Source organism: Amborella trichopoda, chromosome 12 (assembly GCF_054954075.1).
Source record: "Amborella trichopoda isolate Santa Cruz 75 chromosome 12, AtrichopodaSantaCruz75HAP2 v2.0, whole genome shotgun sequence".
Lineage (NCBI taxonomy): Eukaryota > Viridiplantae > Streptophyta > Magnoliopsida > Amborellales > Amborellaceae > Amborella > Amborella trichopoda.
Genome location: NC_142347.1, coordinates 8,338,755 through 8,360,004, shown reverse-complemented (window position 1 = coordinate 8,360,004; position 21,250 = coordinate 8,338,755). Strand labels below are relative to the sequence as shown.

Genomic DNA, 21,250 nt, shown 5'->3' with positions numbered 1-21,250 from the left:
GTAAATATATAATGTACAATACAAATATATATTAATAATACAAATATAGATATAAATAATCTATGATATTTATATATTATAGATAACATATATTTAATATGTATTATGATAAATAACATATATTTAATATGTATTAATATCATATATTATTATCTATAATATATAATATAATATAAATATATATTATATTATATATTATATAATGCTATGGATGACCCAGTATCGAATACTAGTAATAATATCAGCAAAAGAACGTTCTCCCGTACTTCCAAGCATGTTCAGCTTCACATATTCTTGTACAGTCAAGGGGGATCGATTTTGTGAAAGATAGAGATTAGTAAATGGAAAACCAATGATTTTTATTCTTGTAAGATTGTCATATCTCCCCAAGTAGGATTTGAACCTACAACCAGTCAGTTAACAACTGATTACGCTACCACTTAGCTATTGAGGAACAACGGGAGATTAAATCTCATAGAGTTCAACTCCTGTTCTCAACTCATGACCAATATGGGCCCGACGCTTCCTTCATAACTCCTGGAACTTCTTCGTAGTGGCTCTGTTCCATGCCTCATTTCATAGGGAACCTCAAAGTGGCTCTATTTCATTATATTCCATCTCCATGAATCTAGGAACTTTTGCTCGCATTTTATCATTTGGTCCACATACAAACTGGTCACATTCGGGATTATGCAGGGATATACATTCGGGATTATGCAGGGATATACACGAAAGATCCTTTTTTGGCTTTTTTCAGCCCATGTCTCCTATCTGTAGGAGGTATTCTTCCATTAGTAGGTTTTTTTGGAAAACTCCATCTATTCTAGTGTGGATGGGTAGGCTGGCCTATATTTCTTGGTTTCGAAAGATCTGAAGTGACAACACTTCGGGTTAAAATAGCACTTGGAGCGGTTATTGAACTTAAAAAATTCTTATGGTTATGTATTTTAGAAATCATATGAATAAGAGAGAAACCCCATGAAAGAAAAATTAATGATCCATCTGGAAATCTTGGTTTAAAACTTTACCAATGGATACAAGATCTTCCTTCTTTGCATTTATTGCAGTTTTTTCTCCATGAGCATCAAAATTGGAATAGTTTGATTACTTCAAATGCAAAGAAATGCAATTGTTTTTTCAAGAGAGAAGCAAAGATTGTTTTTGTTCTTGTACAATTTTCCAGTGATGGGTAGGAGCGGGCGAGTCTGTATCGTCGCGGAGCAACTGCGGTATCCAGATCAGGTACTCGGCAAATCATTTGGTGATTGAAGGGTCGCCAAAGAAGCCCCAAGATATAGGCTTGAGTCGGACGTCAAATTGTTTGGATTTGAATTAACCAGAGGATGCCTTATAAAATATGTATAATTAAACCTATTTCTCGATTCAATAGAAGCCCAAACGAAGTGAATATGGTACCAAAAACGATAGATATGTAAAAAGCCGACGCTTTGATGGAGTAAGAAATATAGAATGGAATGATTTTGAATATCGAATTATTAGTAAAAAACATTCTCCCACTTTTAAATTCGTAACATTTCTGATTGGCTATCTTGTGTTTCTAATAAGTTGTTTAATAGTTGGCATGCTGAATCATATACAAAATAAATTGGTTTAGATTGATCCTAACCAGATAATCAAGAATCACTTTCTACTATAAAATAAATATATATTAATAGTGTACATTCTATATATATTATAAATTATATAATGTATTTTATTTAATATATATATATGTATTTTATATAATACGTATATGTATTTTATATAATATATATAATTTATATAATCATCATCATAGCCTTTTTCCAATTATTTGGGGTCGGCTACACGAATCCTGATCCGCCAGTCTACTCTATTAAATGCCATACCCTCAGTGGGGCCATAAGTCCCCATATCTTTTTGGACTACTTTCAACCATATCCTTTTGTGCCTGCCCCTTGTCTTTTTCAATCCTTCCACTCGAACTAATTTTTGCACCTCCTAACAGGTGCTGTACTGGGTTGATGCCACACATGATCAGCCCACGAAAATCTACTCTCTCTCATCTTATCGCCGATTAGTGTCACACCTAAGTTTTCTCAAATGGATTCATTTCGAATTCTATCCCTTCTTTCTTTCCACTCATTCATCTCAACATCCTCATCTCTGCTATACGCATTCTATGGGTATACTATTTTTTGTCTGCCTAACATTCTGCCCTATAGAGCAAAACCGTTCTCATAATTGTCTTATAGAACTTGCCCTCCAGCTTTGTTGGTATGCGGCGATTGCATAAAATTCCAGTTGCACATCTCCACTTCGCCCACCCAGCTCTAATTCTGAGTGTAACATCTTCCTCAATCTCTCAATTTTTCTGAATTATCGACCTAAGATATCGAAAGTGCGGTCTTTTTGTACTTCTTGGCCGTCAATCTTAACTACTTGCTCGTCTCTACTTCAATTATTACTAAACTTGCATTTCATATACTCTGTCTTAGCCCAGTTAATTTTAAAACCTTTGGATTCTAGAGCATCCCTCCAAAATTCTAACTTTGTGTTGATGTTGTTTCGGGTCTCATTGATCAAAACTATGTCGTCTGTGAACAACATGCACCATGGTACCTTATCCTGTAGGTGCCTAGTTTTTTTTTCTTGTCAAGGTTATATAGGAGTTGAACTTGAGATGTTGGGCAATGAAAACCAAGCCTCTTTCGTCTTGAAGTATGGGCTCAATGCTGACCCTTGATGTGAACCTATTGTCATTAAAAACTCACTCGTCTCTCCACTAGTTGTTTGTACACTAGTTAGCGTTCTATCTACATTGCTATCACCAAGTCGATGTAGTGTTTGGAGACTCCTTTATTTTCCAACACCTGCCAAATCAAATCTCGAAGTACTCTATCATAAGTTTTTTCTAGATCAATAAAGACCATATGGAGGTCTTTTTCTTTCGCCCTAAATTTCTCAATCAGTTGCCTAAGTAGGAAAATAGCTTCGGTTGTTGATCTTCTTGGCTTAAAACCAAATTGGTTTTCAGATACACTCATTTCATGCCTTAGTCATTGCTTAATTATTCTCTCCCAGAGCTTCATAGTATGGCTCTTAAGCTTGATCTCTCAATAGTTCGCACAATTTTGTATGTCTCCTTTGTTTTTGTAAATAGGTACCACAATACCTTTTCTCCATTTGTCTGGCATTTTATTAGTTCTCAACACCATGTTGAACAACTTCGTCTGCCAGTCAATACCAATCTCCCCCACGCACTTCCAAACCTCTATCAGGATACCATCTGGTCCTAAAACCTTTCCTATCTTCATCCTTTGCAAAGCTTCTTTCACTTCCAACATCCTAATCCTACAAATGCATCTATGACCTCCGCCATCATTTATGCCAACAATTCTTGAAAGGTGGACTAGGTGACCGGGCAAGTAAATATCGATTAAAATTTTTCTACCCTTTTATACGTATTGCCATCAGGATCACTTACAAGGACCTCTCGCTTGCTATTAAAACAAAAGTACTTTCATCATGTAGAACTGAAAATTACATAAGGAAGCAATAGAAACACGAAATGTTAAATACTGCGTACTTTGCCTCAGGTTATCCCCAAAGATTTCGTACACTCCAAACCGGGTCTCCTCCACCGATGGCGCCTGAGATCTTTGTTCAAGAACACACTTCACAATTAGGGAAGCCTAGGCAAAACCCTTAGAGAGCATCACATGGGATTTCTTTGACCAAGGCTCAACACATGAGAAAGAGGTGAGGACCTAGGGTTAGGGCTTGTGTGGTTTGGGCATGCCACCCCTTAGGATTAACTCTTTCCTAAACCTTAATTTGGATGAGAGAAGAAAAGAGAGAAGGCTTGAGTGGGGCATGCCCCCTTTGGTTGCTTAGAGAGATAGATAGATAGAGATTAGAAATAGAACCCCCATAGTTAGTATTTATAGACAAGAGGCTAGGGTTTCTAGGGTTAGGGTTTTACCATCATCGTGAGGTTTAATATTGACTTTTAATCTTGGAGACCTATGAGATGAAGAGATCTCAACCATTCATTCTCCAAATCAGCCATCGTGATTAAAGGAATGATGTGGAACCCTATCTGTCAGTTTCCATGACTCCATTCCCATAAAATATTTTGTATAGAGAAAGTAATCAATCAATCAAAATTAAATTCTTACACATTCTTATTTTGAAATCAATCACAATCAATTTCTTGCACTATCCTATTTTAAAATCAATCACAATTAATTTCTTACACCTTATTTTGAAATCAATCAAAATCTGTACACAACAAGGTTTCCTAAGATTTCAAGTCAACATATGACATAATTGGCATCTTTCAATTTAGGAATTATGGAGGAGATGGGTGGCCATGTTGGCTCACACTGCCACAATATGGTGGGCCCAATGAACCTAATGGGTCCTCAATACCTTAAACATAATTTTTAGATAATAAATTAATTTTTTATAGGACCTACAAATATTTTATTTTTCTTTTTGATTAAAATAAATCCAGGAAATGGATTTTTCTCTATTTAAAAAGCATATTGTAATAAAATAAAATACGTAGAGTAGTCTAAAAATTCATTTTAATTATCTGAAAAATAATTAAAACATATTAAAACTTATCTAGGAAAGTTTGCCATCATCTCTAGAGATCACTTCTCACTGAATCTTTCAAACTGACCCAATCGATCCCATAACCCACAACGCATCGCAGGGGTTCATGATTGGACCATCAAAGTCAGTCAATAAGTGGATAAGATACGATCCTACACCATGGATTACAGGTCCTTCCTTGAGGACAAGTTCAGAGCTCATTCAATATGCTCCATGGGTCCTTCCAACACAGTCCAGTGTTGCAGGGAGTCAACTCTTCTGCACATGTACACGTCACACAGCCGTATCTGAAGGGTTGCTTCCCGGACGACTATCTAATGTACATGCCGTGTGATGGTAATGGTGAGGATTTAGGACCTTGTCCTCTCTGGCCATCCATCATACATAGGGCTTAAATCCATGTCCTCTGGCCAACTGTCTTGGGTACATCTCCGACCTCATTGAAGGATAACCCCACATCGATGCCCTTATCAGTTATGCTTACATGATACTTAGGACTACGGATTTTGGACTTCACATTGAGTCATAGCCAGTCAGAACTCATGTGAGTCTAAGGCATTGTCAATGCCCTACAGTCCAAGCTGGGCCATACTCCCATTGAGTCAATAATTCATTATATATTTTCAGTACATGCTCTCATCAGGTCTTTAAATAGCCACAAAAACCCAATAGTTCCTTCTACCGCTATGTTCCCATTGTGTTCGTCATTTAAAAGGTTGTGACAATAAATTCTCTACCTTTCGTTGACCTCATTATCCTCCACTAAGAGCCTTTGATCCTCACTCTTAATGCATTTAATATGGTTTAGATCCCTATATTTTTTCTCTCCTAGTTTAGCTAATTTGAAGACATCTTTTTCACCTTCTCTTGTTCCTAGTTTGTTGTATAGATTATCATATGCCTTAAGTTTAGCTTTACGTACTATTTGTTTAACGTTTTTCTTAACATTTTTTTATATTCTTCTTCTAAGTTTTGATCATTTCTATTATACTGCTAAGTTTTATAACATGATCGTTTCTTGCTAATGGACTTTTGAAGCTCATCACTCCCCACGAAGTTTCCTTATCGAAATTTCTTTTCCCTCTAGATTCTGCTAAAACTTCTTCATTTTCTTGATACAGTCAGCCATCTCATTCCATATTACATTGACATCATTTTCAAAGTTTCATTATTCTTTTTCAACTAATTTATCCTTAAATAAGTCTAGTTTCTCATTTTTTAAATTCCATCACCTAGTTCTCAGACACTCATTACTTTCACCCCTTCTCTTCCATATCTTTATGTAGACGTTCATAACCACAAGCCTATTTTGGGTAGTCAAACTCTCTCCTGGGAAAACTTTGCAGCCTTTACATGATGGTCAATCTACCTTCTTAACTAGGAAGCAATCTAGTTGGCTTTTATGTGATCCACTTTTATAAGATAGTAAATGTTCATTTGGCTTTTTAAAGTAATTGTTTGCTATTGCCAGTTCGTAGGCCATAATGAAATCTAGAATAGTCTCAGCAATCTCATGTCTTTCCCCAAACTCATATCCCCTATGTACCCCTTCGTATCCTCTACTATCCTTCCCTACATGACCACTTAAGTCCCTTCCTAAAAACGGTCCTCTCTCCATTTGGTATGTCTTGGACTATTCCATCTATGTCCTCCCCTCCCCATTTCCTTTGACTTTTGACCAAAACCAAAAGTTCTAAGCTACCGTCATTCGATAGACCTAACTAGGCTACTTTACAACCCTATACGAAGCTACCTCCAAGGGTAATGGGGTCACTCAAGTTCCCCCAAAAAATGGAGGGGAGCAGTTCCGAAGAAAGGAAGTGGGTATTAAAGGTTTTGACAGTTTCTAGAGCTTATCCGCCCGCGCCCTTGAGTAGCTTCGCAGCCTAAGCTGGATAAGGAATGACCTCCCCTAATGAATTTCGACAGCCCGAATCCGACCGAGGCATTTGTAATAGCGCTTAGCAGCTCTTCTAAGGTAATCCACACTTAGCCTAAAATAGTTGGATAAGGAATTAGCCCTTTTGAAGGTTCCTTAGAACTCAATAGATTGTCGCTGCCGAACTTCGGCAGCTTAGTGGCTAATTCAACTGCTAAGCGAAAGAGTTGACTACTGAGTTATTGAAGAACGCCTACTACTGGGGCGGAGTGTCGGAATTGAATAACGGCTACAGACGAAAAACCTTAGTTTTAGATATGCTAGTCGCAGATTGAGACCGGATCTAGTTGTTTCATATCTAGTTCCACCTCCTTACAAGGGTGGGCTCACTCACCAAGAAGGGGAAGGGGGGCTATGCACATCAAGGAGCTAGGAAGAATCGGAGGGCACCGCGTGAACCAATCACTCACTCGTAATTACTGGGGGAAAAGACCAAAGAATTTATATGAATTATTGATGAAACATTCTCTTCTTAATAGAGGGGGTAGTAAGCGACTGCTTGGAAGAGAAAGCAGTATCAACTAGGGGCAAGCGCGAACTCAACCCTCGTGAGGGTTGAGCGCCTAGTCGAGCTCACCTGTCGTCTCTTTCTTCATTTGTGTAAAAAAGACTGGGTTGACGCTCTGATTGATCTATGCTTGCACGGGCCGACTTATCCACAGATCAATAGTAGGGTAGCCTCTTAGTTCTCTGGTCATGGACCTTACAAGTTTATCACCACAGCCCGGATTTCCCCGGGGGCAGCACTTGGACATGACGCTTAGCTGGTCTTTCTGGGTGATCAGCCACATCGGGATAGAGATAATGAAGATTACCCTGAGAATTCTTTTTCTTTTTTGTGCTGGCCGGACCAATAGATAAAGGGAGAATGAACTTTGATGTTCATCTTCGTCTGTTCTTCCAATCCAGTCATTCGTAGAGACGAGAAAAGGAAATTCCAATGAATTGATTTGACTTTTCAAATCCGAATGAATTGGGAAAGCAATGGATGGGAGCAAGGATAGAAATAGGGATGGGAGGTCAAAAGGAGTTATTATGCGGTAGGGTAAATTCAAATTGATGTGCCGTAATTGTCTTTTAATTCTATCATTTAATCCTACTTGTGGTGCATAAGCACTAATTACGTTAATAATCTCTTCCCCTAATACAAGTTTAATTAATAGGAGCCAATCACCTATTCTTTTGACATTAAGTACTTTTTCTTTTAAATCTTTGTCTAATATTATGCCTATGCCATTTCTATTATATATATAATTATATTATATAAATATATATATTATATAATACAAATTATATTAATAAAATAAATATAAATGTATAATATATGATAGTGTATCAGTTGCTATAATAGTGTTTTCTTCGTAAGTGGTTAAAAGATGATCTTCTAATTATTACATATGTTAAAACCAAAAATTCATTCATGATGGCATTTCTACATTATTTTACTTGCTTCATTACACAAAGACCTCAAAAAATCTTATCAGTATTTTACTCGTACAGGAAATGGCGGATGCATGTCTGGTTCAATGTGCGGTAAATATGGGATTGCAGGAATCTGAGGTGCCTGAAGAATCTCAAGAGTCATTTGATGAGGATAAGGAGCTACAACAAGTTATAGATGGAGAAATTTCCATGAAGATTTATCCATTTTCTAGTGGTAACTGGAAGTATTTGCTTGATTATTGTTGGCAACTGTGTTATTTTTTTTTTATTTTTATTTTCAAATGAATAGTTTTATTTATTTTTATAAAACATCTTTTTTTTTTTTGTTAATCTTTGCAGATATGCATGCTTTAAAATCTGAAAGAAAGGTTATACTACCTGGTTCATTTAATCCCTTGCATGATGGTCACCTCAAACTTTTGGAAGTTGCTTCAAGGTATCACTCCTTTCCTACCTTGAAATGGACCTTCAGAATGCTTTTTTGACTCACTAATAACTTCAGCCCAAATGTATGAATTTCTGGATTCTCCAAAATATATGAATGCCAAATTTTTACTTTCAATAGCCATTCCATCTTGGACGTTGCTTGGGTTGCTGCACATTCTGGTTCATATGGGTCGAGATCGGTCCAGTCTGCAACTTGCTTGATGTCTTTGCACTTCCTCTGCGTGGTGCACAGTATGTTTTGCCATTATCACCCATCATTTTTTCTCATATGGATGTTGGATATTGTGTACCATCGAATAAAAGGTTAGGTGGAGTATAGTCCACTAGCTGCCAAGTTTGGTGTCGATTCCCCTGGGTTTCTCTGATTTGAACAAGACTGACATGTGTGCTTGGCCAACTTATGCTTTCTCTCCTCTCTCATATTGGAATTTCTAAGGAAAGGCTCTCTTTTACACGGACACAATTTTTGCTTTTTAGGAAAGTCCTCCGTGCTGCCCTCCCTCCAACAAAAATGCGCACGTGAAAATTTTTCCTATGGATTATCCTTGCTTAAAGCTCATGACCCCTATTTGTAGCATAAACGCATCTACCTTGCATGTAAATTGGCTTAGCTATGTCCATTAAAAGGTTCTGCACTTATAGGGTCTGCTTTGTCAAAATGTCAAAAAAGGAGATTGGCATAACGAAAAGTTGTTTTCTTTCTTGGCCAATATTGCTTTCAAGTTCAACAATGCTGTTACTGTGAAAATATATTTTTGCTACACTGTTAGTATGTCAATCTTTCTTTTTGGATAGTGATTTTTTATGGAGTTGCTGAGGCCTGGATTGGTTATTAACTTATTAACTTGATCAGATGGGTGACAGATTACTGCTTGAGTTGTGGCATTTGACATTTAGAGAGGAGGAATGGAGTCATAAGAGAAATATTATTGAGAAGTAGTATTCGTAAGAAAAAAAAGAAGATAGAGGTTATGCATAAGTGGAAGAGAGTGGCTAAATCTGCAATGGATCGTCCAAAACTAACAATTATGTTCTTGGGCCTCCTTATATTCAGATATATATGTTGTTGACATTATGAATATGCAATATAAAATATTACATATGGGTGCAAATCAATAAAATGAAACATAAATGTCAGTCCCTGCAAGTCATATCATTAATATGCTCCCTCAAGTTTCTCCCTCAAGTTTTACATCAGCATTTGGCAACAATCATGGATAGCTATGTCTATGCTTGTTCAACCCTTTTGTGAAAATGTTGGACATAAGTTCACTGGTCCCAACAAACTCCACAACTATTTCTTTGTCTTCAAGTTTTTCTCACCGAGTGTTGATCTGTTTGAATATGCTTGGTTTTTCCATGAAGCATTGAATTCAAGAAAACAGCTATATTACTTTCATTGTTGCTATATAGAACACTATTGCACAATTTCTGGCAAAGAACCATAGCAAGGCTCCTTGTCCATGTAATTCTGTGCTTGACGACCTCAACATTTCGTTTTTCCACAAGATTGCTAATTGTAGATGGCAGGACAACACCAGCACCCGCATCAAAGTGGAGAACTTCATCTTCAAACACCCTGCCGAGGTTGAAAGAGCCATCCTTGATTTCTTTCAAAAGCTCTTAACTGCTCCCCCCTGGGCCCAAACCCACCATGGGAAATCTTTCTTTCCTGACCCTCCGTCTTGAGAAGGGCGAATGGCTCGAGAGACTGTTCTCAGAGAGGAAATACCCAGGGCTATCCATGACCTTGGCCAAGACAAGGCCACGGGCCTGGACGGCTTCCCAATTACCATTTTTAGTACCTTTTGGAGCTTGTTTCGATGAGATACCCTCGCATTCTTTGTAGAATTCTCCCCCAGGGAAATAGTGCATAAAGCCTTTAATGCCACTTTCATCACTCTGGTCGCCAAGAAAGGACCGGAGGAACTCAAGGACGTCCGTTCGATTAGTCTCATAAACAGTTTTGTATAAAATTTTGTCTAAGGTGCTTGCCTCCTGCATTAGAGAAGTCCTCGGCCTGGTAATATCCCCACAACAGGGCGCATTTGTGAAAGATCGACAAATACTTTACGGGGCCTTAGTGGCTTATGAGTGGATCCACTCAAGGCACCTATCCAAAATCCCAGGCCTTATTGTCAACCTCAATTGGGCAAAGGCCTATGACCACATCGATTGGGGTATTCTTGATGAAACCCTTCACTGAATGGGCTATGGTCAGCGGAGGAGGAGATGGGTCAGGGGCTGCATATCCAGCCGTTACTTCTCAGTTTTGATTAACAGTTCCCCCAGGGGCTTCTTCCCCACTTCTAGGGGTCTGCGCCACGACGACCCTCTCTCCCCTCTCCTCTTCGTCATTGTAGCCGAAGTCTTTAGCCATTCTATCTCCCGGCTTTTAGCGAAGGCCTACTCCATAGGTTTATGTGTTACCATTTCGTACTTACAATACACCCACGACACATTGGTGTTTTGTAACGCTTCCCCCCAAGAGACCGATACTCTCTTCCTATTCCTTAAATGTTTTGAATGGGCTTACTGGCTTCAAGGTTAATATGGGTAAATCGAAGATGATAGGGGTAGCGCTCAACTCCCATGTAACCCATGCCTTGGCCGAGAGTTGGGGCTGCAGTACAGATAGCCTTCCCTGAACATATCTCGGACTCCCACTCGGCATTGGCAAACCTAAGCTTAGCTCTTGGGCACACATTATCGATAAATTTGAGCGTGGGCTCACTACTTGGAAAGGTCGTTTCCTCTCCCTGCCCGACAAAGCCGTACTTATTAGAGCTACCCTATCCAGCATCCCAATCTACCAAATGTCCCATTTCAGAATGCCGACAATAGTTCTAACTCGCCTAAACCACCTGATGAAAAATTTCCTTTGGGAGCTCAGGATCCACCTTATAGCTTGGACAAAGTATGCTCACCTTGCCATCTTGGGGGGTCTTGGCATCTGAAAGCTCAGTTAACAATACTGCCCTCTTGGGCAAATGGTGGTGGTGCTACGCCACCCAATCCAATCACCTGCGGCAGCTGGTTCTCCAACAAAAGCTCAAAGTTAACAATACTACCCTCTTGGGCAAATGGTGTTGGCTCTACACCACCCAATTCAATCACCTGTGGCAGCTGGTTCTCCAACAAGAATACCACCTCCAGCCTTCCTCCTGGCTACTTCCCTCCAGAGCTTACAGCAGGGCCTTAGGTGTATGGCGCACTCGCCTTAGCACCCTCAAGGTGTTCAAACAGAATATTCGCATTTTAGCTCGGGCTGGTACTCAAACCAAATTTTGGTCCGATTTGTGGTTTGGAACCTCCCCTTTATGAATCTTTTCCCCTCCCTCTTCTCAGAGTCTATAGGCAGGAATCAGGTGCTGAAGTATTCAACATCCTAGGACCCAAGCGTGTGTGGAGCCTTACCTTTAGGAGGCCCCCTTTAGACTACGAACTCCAAGAGTTTCTCGACCTCTCAGCTCTTCTAGATTCCTCCCTCATTGTAATCCAGGGCGAGGATAGGCTCATCTGGTGCCCCTCACCCTCTGGTTTCTTTACAGTATCCGCTTTATACCGAAAGCTTATCCAACCTCCCACCTTTTCCTTAAGCCCCTACTTCTGTTTCTGTTAAGGCTTGGTTTCTCCTTGTGCCTCCAAAGATCCAGTTTTTCAATTGGATTGCCCTCCATCAAATGGCCCTCACAGTAGACCACACACCATCTACTTCGAGGCTGAGGAAACCAACAAACACCTATTCATCCACTGTCCTGTTGCCTCCCTCCTCTAGAGTCTCGTTCTTTGCCTTTTTCACTGGCAATGGGTTACCCCCCAATCTATCCCCTGGCTATTAACTTTAGCCCTACCCTTGGCCTAAGCCTGGCATTCTCCTATGGAAGGCATCAATCTTTGCGCTCCTTAGGACCATGTGGATCGAGTGCAATCATCGGATCTTCCAAGGACAATACCAGTCTATTGCAGTTTTGCTTGACAAGATCAAATCTTCGGGTGACTTTTTGGGCCTCTAACCAAAACTCTTCAAGGGAATACACCAGTCGGCCTTTCACCTAGACTGGCTACCCCTCCTTCATCTCTCGTGCCGCAGGGTTCTCTGTGTCTCCATCTGTACTTCTCTGGACCCTGGTGCCATCAAGTTGAATTTTGGTGGGTGTTGCCTTGGCAAACCTGGACTGGCCAGCATTGATGGCTTGTTAAGGAACCACAAGGGCAAAATCTGGGTTTCCTACTCCAAACACATTGGACACTTTGACTCTTAACGGAAGAAGCTCTCGCTCTCCTTGAAGGCCTTAGATTGTTCGACCATAGTTGGTCCTCTACTCTCATCGTGAAACGTGATTCGTACAACCTCTGCCTCCACCCCTTACCCCTGGTCTCTATCATACATCTTCAAAGAAATTACTCATCTTTGCTCAGGCCTTTCGTTTTCTTGGAAACGCATTTGGTGCGAAAGTAATTAACACACAGACGCTCTCACCAAAGGAGGTGCTAATACTCAAATGACTAAGTAATATTTTGCAGTCTGAGTCATTAGTTGAAACTGATGGAGCGTCCAGCCTCTTCAACCCTCCCTATTTTGTATAGGGCTCCCTTATGGGGAGTGTCATTTTTTGGATGTTTATAGTCTCCATTCTTATGGGATTAAATTTTGTAACATTTTGTACGTTTTCTACCTTCAATACAATGTTAACATTCTCAAAAAGAAAAGTGTTACTCGTGCAGAATTACATCCTCTACTTCAACATGAAGCTATGTTCCCTAATAAAAGGATGACTTAACAATCAAATGCAAATTCTTATGATCGTTTTTTTATCCAACAACGATTATTCATCTCCTGGGAATGATTTTCATGGAGGTAGTGGCAGAGGAAGAAATGATAGAGGATGTGGCCTTGTTTTGTTAATAAGGATGCCAATGCGTAACATCATAGATTGGGTCATTGTAGTATGGACTCTTTAAATAAGTTGTGTAAATAAGGACTTGTTTCCTGCAATAATGATCATCGTATTGAGTTTATGTGTCATGGTTGTCAACTGGGAAAAGATGTCAAATTGCTATGTATTTCTAATAAGAAAGGTGCTTCTCCGTCTGAGTAAGTGCATTATGATATATCGGGTCCAGTGCCTACTGCATATCAATCAAATTCCCACTATTATGTGATGCTTGTTGATGACTTCTGTAGTTTTCTATGGATTTTCTTTCTTAATAAAAAATCTCATGCATTTGAAACATTTAGGGTCAGTTTGGATGTCAAATAAAAAAAATTGTTATCCAATAAAAATACAGTTTTTCAAATACCAATTACAAAAAATACCAAGCCTTTTTTCTTTTCTTAGAAAGCCATTTGGGTGTTAAAGTCTATTTTTCTCTCTGCGATTCTCTTCATCAACAAGAAGGGGATAACTACGCAATTAACGCTCTCTCTCTCTCACCTTGTTGCGTGTTTCTCCCTCTAACCTTGATGCAACCAGAAATCCACGAGCAGCAGAATGGAGCAAACTGTAATGGTGGATTAAAGATCTCCTTGCTTCCCTCTTCTCTTCTCCCCTTTAACAAGAGACCCAAGCTAGCAAACCGTAATGGTGAATTAAAGATCTCCTTGCTTCCCTCTTCTCTTCTCCCCTTTAGCAAGAGATCCAAGCTCTTGTTATTGTTGTTCTTCTTCTCTGCCTTATTTGAGCTTCTTCTTTTACCTCTGTTATTTTTCTCTGTCTTATTTGGGGTTTATGAGAGAGAGGGAGTAGATTTGGGGTTTTTGAGGTATAAGAGAGAGAGAGAGTAGATTTGGAATTTATGAGGGACAGAGAGAGTAGATTTGGGGTTTTTGAGGTAGAGAAGAGAGAGAGAGAGAGAGAGAGAGAGAGAGAGAGAGAGAGAGAGAGAGTAGATTTGGGGTTTCTAAGGTTTCACGGTGTGGGTTGTTGGGTCACAAGGTGGGGTTTGCATAGGGGTTAGAGAGCCGCACTTTCATAAAAAAAAATTCAAGTCTGGCTTGAATATTTTTTTACGGTAACTTTGCCTTGATACCGCATAATTGTTTTTTTCAATCCAAAAATCTAGGAAAATCTTGTGCTTGTCCAAATGGTTCAAATCTACTTCACAAGATTTTTGGATTGCAATCCCAAAATATTACAATTTTGGGTACATCCAAACTAGCACTAAGACGTTTCAAGTTTTTTGTTGAAAAGGTCCTCCATAAGAAATTTTTGTATTTTTGTAGTAATGGAGGGGGGAAGTACTCATCTCCAACATTAAAAAATTACCCTAGGGACAATAGGATAGAGCACCAATTTCTTGTCTTTGTACTCTAGAACAAAATGGATTGGCAGAAAGGAAACATAGACATGTAAATGAAGTTGGATTATCTCATATTTTTTCTAGTGGAGTTCCAAAGTTTATGGGCTAAAGCTTTCCATACAGCTACCGGTTTGGTAAATAGGCTTACAACTGTTGTATTGGATGGAAAATCTTCATACCAACACTACTTGGAAGAACCCTTGACTATTCTGTCTTGAGGAGTTTTGGATGTTGGTGTTGTGTACATATTCATCGTACCCTTAGGACCGAACTTTAAATTCCAAGGCGAACACATGTATTTTTGTGAGATACTCCAAGGATCATAGAGGTTATAAATGTTACCATTGCTGAACAAAAAGAATTTTCATTTCTGGACATATAACATTTATTGAGTTGAAATATTCCTCCAAATAATCATATTGCAGATGAAAGTCCTTATCCAAAGGAAAGTGACAAACACAAGAGTGACAGTGAACCATTCTTCATAAGTCGATATCAGATGGAGAAATTTGTTGAAGACGATGTTGAGAAAGGTTGAGATGATGAAGACATTGTTCCCTGTGATCCAGGGGAGGCCGTTATGCCATTCTTCGAGGATGACCATTAAATAGGCCAAAGTATGGGATCAACACAAAATGGTCCACGCGAAGTCATTGTATCAGATGAAGAGCTGAGATGGGGCAACAAGTGAGCACATCAGAAAGACCAGCAAACGAATGCGCAAACCAGCCAGTGAGCACCTAAAGCGGCCATGTTAAGCAAGCCTGCTGATTCAGATGTTGACATCACATCATTGAGGACGTGGACGCGCATTAAACATCCTATTGAAAGATTCTAAGCTATGAAGGCTTCACTCATGAATATCAAGTATTCTTAGAGTAAGATCTCATCAACATACTTGGATGCATCCATGTCGATGACACATGGGAGATTGTTATAAGACCAAACGATAAAAACGTGGTAGGTAATGGGTATATTAATTTAAGAGAACCAAAGAAGTAGAGGAGCATTCCATGGGCTTTATAGTATCTCACATTAACACGACCAGATATATCATATGTAGTGATTCAAGTTTGTCAATTATGTATATGCCCACTTCATCTCATGTGGAAGCCTTAAAAGAATTATTAGATACATTAAAGGAACAGTGAGCCATGACATAATCTATCATAAGAATGAAGTGAAGAATCTGCAAATTGAACCAATTATGGGGTATTTAGATGCAGATTACGCTGGTGACCCAGATTCAAGAAGATCAGTATAGGAGTTTGTTTCATCTTGGGATAAACTTGATATCATGGAGAAGTAAGAAATAGAAGACAGTAGCTAGGTCAAGTACTGAAGCTGATATTGGTTGCTAGGAGGTATTATTTTGGAGATGTTATGGATCCATAGTATGATGACCACATTGGGCATGAAAATCCAAAGATCCACAATGTCTTGTGATAACAAGAGTGCCTTAGCCTTAGCAGCAAATCTAGTATTTCGTGATAGATCTAAACATATTCAAATTGATTTTCATTTTGTGTGGGAAGGGATTGAGCCAAATAAATTGAAGCGAGGTTTGTGGGATAGAAGATCAAATAGCGAAATATTTACAAAAGGGTTATTAAAGGACATTGGTATTGGAAGGACGAGTTGTACATGTTTAGACACGATGTAGAACTTAGGGAGTGTTAGTCATAATTATTCAGGGATATATTTGTAGTTCTATATACTGCTGTAGCTTCCTCTTGTATTTGTAGTTCATGTTCATTGTAAAGGACAAATATACAAGTTCGACATTTATTTGTACCCTTATCTAACCTTCAATTAATGCTGGTTAGAAACAATATACATCTTTGAGTGCAGCTTCTCACTCATGAAGGAATTGGGCTTCTCCTTGCTTCCTCTTCATCCATCTCTACCTGAATGACAGCTTGTTTTTCTCTCTCATGTATTCAAGGTGATATTTTATCATTCTCTAACAAGAGCCTACTTGTGATTGAAGTTATATGGATATATGAATAAAGTTTATTTCTGCTTCTATTTGATAGCATTTGACTCTTGGGCTTAAGGTTAATCACATCTGGCATAGATGATAAATGCATGATTGCGAGGAGGCCAAGGGGACAATGGGGCATCTATAATTTATTCTATATGTTTGATCATTTCCTCGTTATCTCTTTGCATTTTTTATGGCTTTCTGGGTCCTTCTTCATAAGGTTATCTTCTCTAGAATTATCACTTAGGGGATTTGGAACAAGTAAATAATTGTATATTGTATATCATAAAGAAATGTGAAGAGGCGTATTGATAAAGATTATCCTGATTAGTATTTCTTTGTTGGATACTTACTTGAGAGGAGCTTGGCGGAGCCAGATTGGAAGATTTGGCATTGTAGACCATCTTGGGTGTAAGAAAACCTTCGGCTTAGGGCTATGGAAGTTTGTACTCGCCTGTTCCTAAGGTTTCTCAAGATCAATTCTAATGGGAGATTGTTTTGTAACCCATCTCTGGTTGGGATAACTTGACGCTTATTTGAGATGTAGTTGGTGTGGTGTGGATGCATTTTGTGGGCTCATTTGGTTCCATCGGTAGTAGCCAAGACTCTAGGACCATGATACATTTGGTGATTAGGACAAAAGCCTTATACAGATTGGTAGACATGAATGAGGGTTTGTTGGAAGTATTCCTTCTTCTATCTTTCATGTGAACTGTAAAATTTGAACTCAGCTTGGGTCTCAATAGAGGTCCATGTGTAATGAATCGAAGACTCGGACTCGGGGAGTCTTTTCCATTTCCTCCCAAAAATCTTAAGAGAATTCCCAAAAAATTAAAGAAAACAAACAAGGGTTTCGGGCTACATTAAAATTTGAGATGTTTGTTTATTTATTTATTAATTTTCTTCTTTTCTAATTCTTAAGTTCACAGTCTCGCATTAACTAATTCAATTTGTTAACTTTCCATTCCATATATCTCATTGTAATGAAATGAGTTTACAACTAAAAAGTTTATAAGTCACAGCGTCTTTTTGGTCCTTTTCAAAGAAAATCTGGGAGAACTTGAAGTTCAAATGCAAAAAACAAAATAAAAAAAAAAGAAAGAAAGAAAAGGAAACATACCCACTGATATGGTGTTGATGATACAACATGGGGTTCAACTGCCAAGTGGTTTGGGGGAGGTGTTGTTGAAAATGTGCTAAAACAATTCTAAAAAAGGCAGAGAAAAAAAAAAAAAAACGATGTGCCTAAGGAACCCACGATACCCGCAAGGTTAATATCATTAGAAATTAAATGAGCTTTTTCAGTTTCTTTCGTCTAAAATTGCATAGAAATATGTCGAATTTCTGAGTGTCTAGGAGTCTGGGCAGAGCTTCTATGCTTTTCTATCTCCAGTTTTTATTATTATTTTTTATTTTTTCCTGTTTTTTGGAAATGGACACAGTACATGGCTATGTTGAGTCAACTCAGGCTAGTCCGAAGTCACCATGATGATATGTTATATCATCTTTGAAGTATTTGCTGATGTAATGATGTATCTTGTTCAATAAAATGTCTTAGCTAAATTAATTGTATAAGACTTGAGCATATATTCTTGTTAAGTGGACTCTGAATTTAAGACTTGAGTATATATTCTTCTTATGTGGACTCTGAATTTAGAGTCTATTTAACAAAATTACAGTGACTGTGGTCATTAATTTGCTAGTGTATAATTAACGTCGACATAATAAAAATTTTTTGTTAGTGTATAATTCCATTAGTTATCAAACTCTAATTATGGAGTTCTACAACTAAACTCAGCAATCTAACAGGTGGAGAATTGGAATTTAATATTTCCTGCAAAGTATTCCTATGCTGTATTCTTTCAACGTTGCTACTTCCTCCAGGGAGTGTAGTTGGATAGAACACGGAGCCAATCCTGTGATGACAATATTGTCCTTCATGTTGCCAAAGGAAAGTTTCTTTTTATATTCATTACCTTTTTTTACTCCTCTTCTAACTTTAAACTTCCACCTTGCAGAATGTGCAGTGATGGTTTTCCTTGCTTTGAGATATCTGCTGTAAATCCAGATAAGCCACCTTTGACAATATGCGAAATCAAAGAAAGAGTTAAACAATTTGAACATGTTGGTAAGTTGTCATGGTTTCTTCTAGAAGTTATTATTTCACAAATGTAGTTGCTATCTGTGATATTTCTTCAAAGGGAACTGTGGTAGCTGATAAACTTGAGTGATTACCCTGTTTATACTCGTTCCTATTTATTTCCTTTCATGGTTGGGGCACTTTTCAATTCCCTCTGGATAACTCAGAGAGATCTTTATTAAATATCCAGTTGCAAGGGCTTTGAGAGTATTTTTAGGCTCATGTGTATTGCGGTATCAGTGTGTCTGTAGTCCCATGTATGACGTTCTTATTGCATTAATGATTTCAAGAAATATTTTCCTAAAAATTTGAAGTTATTCTTTGCAATATTTTCTTTGCTAGCCATACTTAGTTGTAACTTCATCAAGTTAATTACTGACATGTATTTCATATAATTCTCATTAACTTTCATTGACAGGGAAAACTGTGATCATCTCTAATCTACCTTACTTCTACAAGAAGGCAGAACTGTTTCCTGGCAGTGCTTTTGTAATTGGCGCAGATACTGCAGCAAGACTTATCAATGTGAGACAATGATAATTCTTTTCTAGTTTGTGCTGTACTATATATTATGAACCTGTCTCAAGTAGCCATAGACAACTTTGGTTTTATCTGTGACCTTTGCATTTTATGACATTCTTTATTGATAGGATTTGCAACAGAGTTATGCATAGCAAATAAGTTTTCAGGAGGAATCCCATTTATCGATAAAAATGAACTACATCTTTTATTGTCTATTCTCATGAATATTACAATTTACAAAAATTGGGCTGCACTAGGATAAGTTGAATTTGGTGAATATGAAAAACACAAAATCTGGTGACACCGTGAAAGTTTTGAATGATTGCAACCATGAAATATTTTGTTATGGCAACGTATCTCAAGTATGCTTTTAAAGTTATCTGTAGTAAACTAGTAAAGCATACATTATCTAATTATGATGCTCTCCCTATTTCATTCATAATCGTTGAAGTATATTTTTCTCAAACCATTAAAGAACCAGCCATTGCATGAATAACATACTGAATAGGAAATTTGGTCCTTATCTACTGTATTGGTATTATAAATAATGAGCTTGTTGTAGAGGTGAGTGGAATGCTGTTTTTACGTTCTGTTTGATGTTTTCTTGATCAGTGCTGCTGTTTGATATTAGTCACTGGATTTTAATCACGAGCATGCCCAAAAAAAAGATAAAAGAAAACTGAGCTTTCATATGGATCTCGATCAATTCCTTATTGCTAGCATCATTCATCTGAGGAAAAATATATCTTAATTTGCTTGGATGATTCCAGGGTTCTTTGACATACTTCTAGTGATCTTTGGAAGCTTTTTATCTTTTTCCTTCCATTTATAATAAATAGGAAAAACCCATTTTGATGTTGCAATCATCACTCTAGAAAAAGGTTGTTCCCTTTGTGACTTTCCTGTTTCTGAGTCAACCTTGTTGAGTGTGATTATAGTTTTTAAAATATCTCCCTTCAAGTCCATGCCTCGGTAACAATAAAGTTGTGCTGTGCCCTTCTTAGTTCATAGTGAGTATTGGGCTATTCTTGTCTGCAATTTACTCACTGGATAAGTTTTTGAACTACAAATATGTTAGTTCTTGACTGTATTTGTACCTGCTTTAACCTTAGTTCTTGGATGGACATTACTATTGTCTAGTTATTCATTAATTTGCTGCAGTTTATTCTTCATCTGCTCCATATTAATGGTGCAAATCGATTCTTGTCACGTTATTGGAACTGATATACCTCACTGTGGTACAGTATTATTCTTAGGCATGTTATCTAAAATTGAGCTAAGGGTGAGACTCAATATAAGGATGTCAAATGATCACGGCTTTCGTTTACCTTTAAGATACCTGTCATACATAAAGGTGTTAATCGGTAGCGATCAACATTGCAGTTGAAAATATAGTGTTAATGATGCCATATGTGCACATTATTTCTGAATAGGAAGCACATTTTGGAGAAATCATTTACATCAAGTTGCTTCCAACCAGACAGATGGACTAAGATAGTCACTGTAAACAGAGAGAGAGGCAACAAGAGAAAGGTGTCGAGGTGGAGAAGGGAGGAACATCACTGGGGAAGTGGTAGGGGGACTAGTTCCAGCATAAAGATTGATGACCTGGGCGCCTTCTAGTTCATTTGGCTTCCTTGGGATATAATGAAAGTTAACCAATATTTCCTTGATGCGGATCTATAATCTCTTCAAACCTTCACGGATGTGGCTCTCTTTACTTGTTTGTGTTCTCACTTTTATAGAATTCCCTTCAACTGTTAATGGTTTGAGAAATCTCAGAAACAGATTTTGAGCCAAATGAAAAGGGCAGCCACCTCAGCTCCTAATGGTGACTCTCTCGACCCCTGAGGGGTCTGGAATGCCAAAT

General features: G+C 38.2%; 1 protein-coding gene across 3 annotated transcripts in view; it reads left to right on the top strand.

Annotated features, from left to right (window-relative positions):
- Nucleotides 1–21,250, top strand: part of LOC18445598 (Nucleotidylyl transferase superfamily protein) — a 49,782-nt gene that overhangs the window by 21,718 nt on the left and 6,814 nt on the right. For all 3 annotated transcript variants that reach the window (XM_088854462.1, XM_006855735.4, XM_011629254.3), the window contains 4 exons: nucleotides 8,042–8,198; nucleotides 8,324–8,420; nucleotides 18,737–18,846; nucleotides 19,277–19,383. In XM_088854462.1, coding sequence (XP_088710588.1) covers nucleotides 8,045–8,198; nucleotides 8,324–8,420; nucleotides 18,737–18,846; nucleotides 19,277–19,383 — 468 coding nt within the window. In that variant the 5' untranslated portion in view covers nucleotides 8,042–8,044. The remainder of the gene's footprint in view (nucleotides 1–8,041; nucleotides 8,199–8,323; nucleotides 8,421–18,736; nucleotides 18,847–19,276; nucleotides 19,384–21,250) is intronic.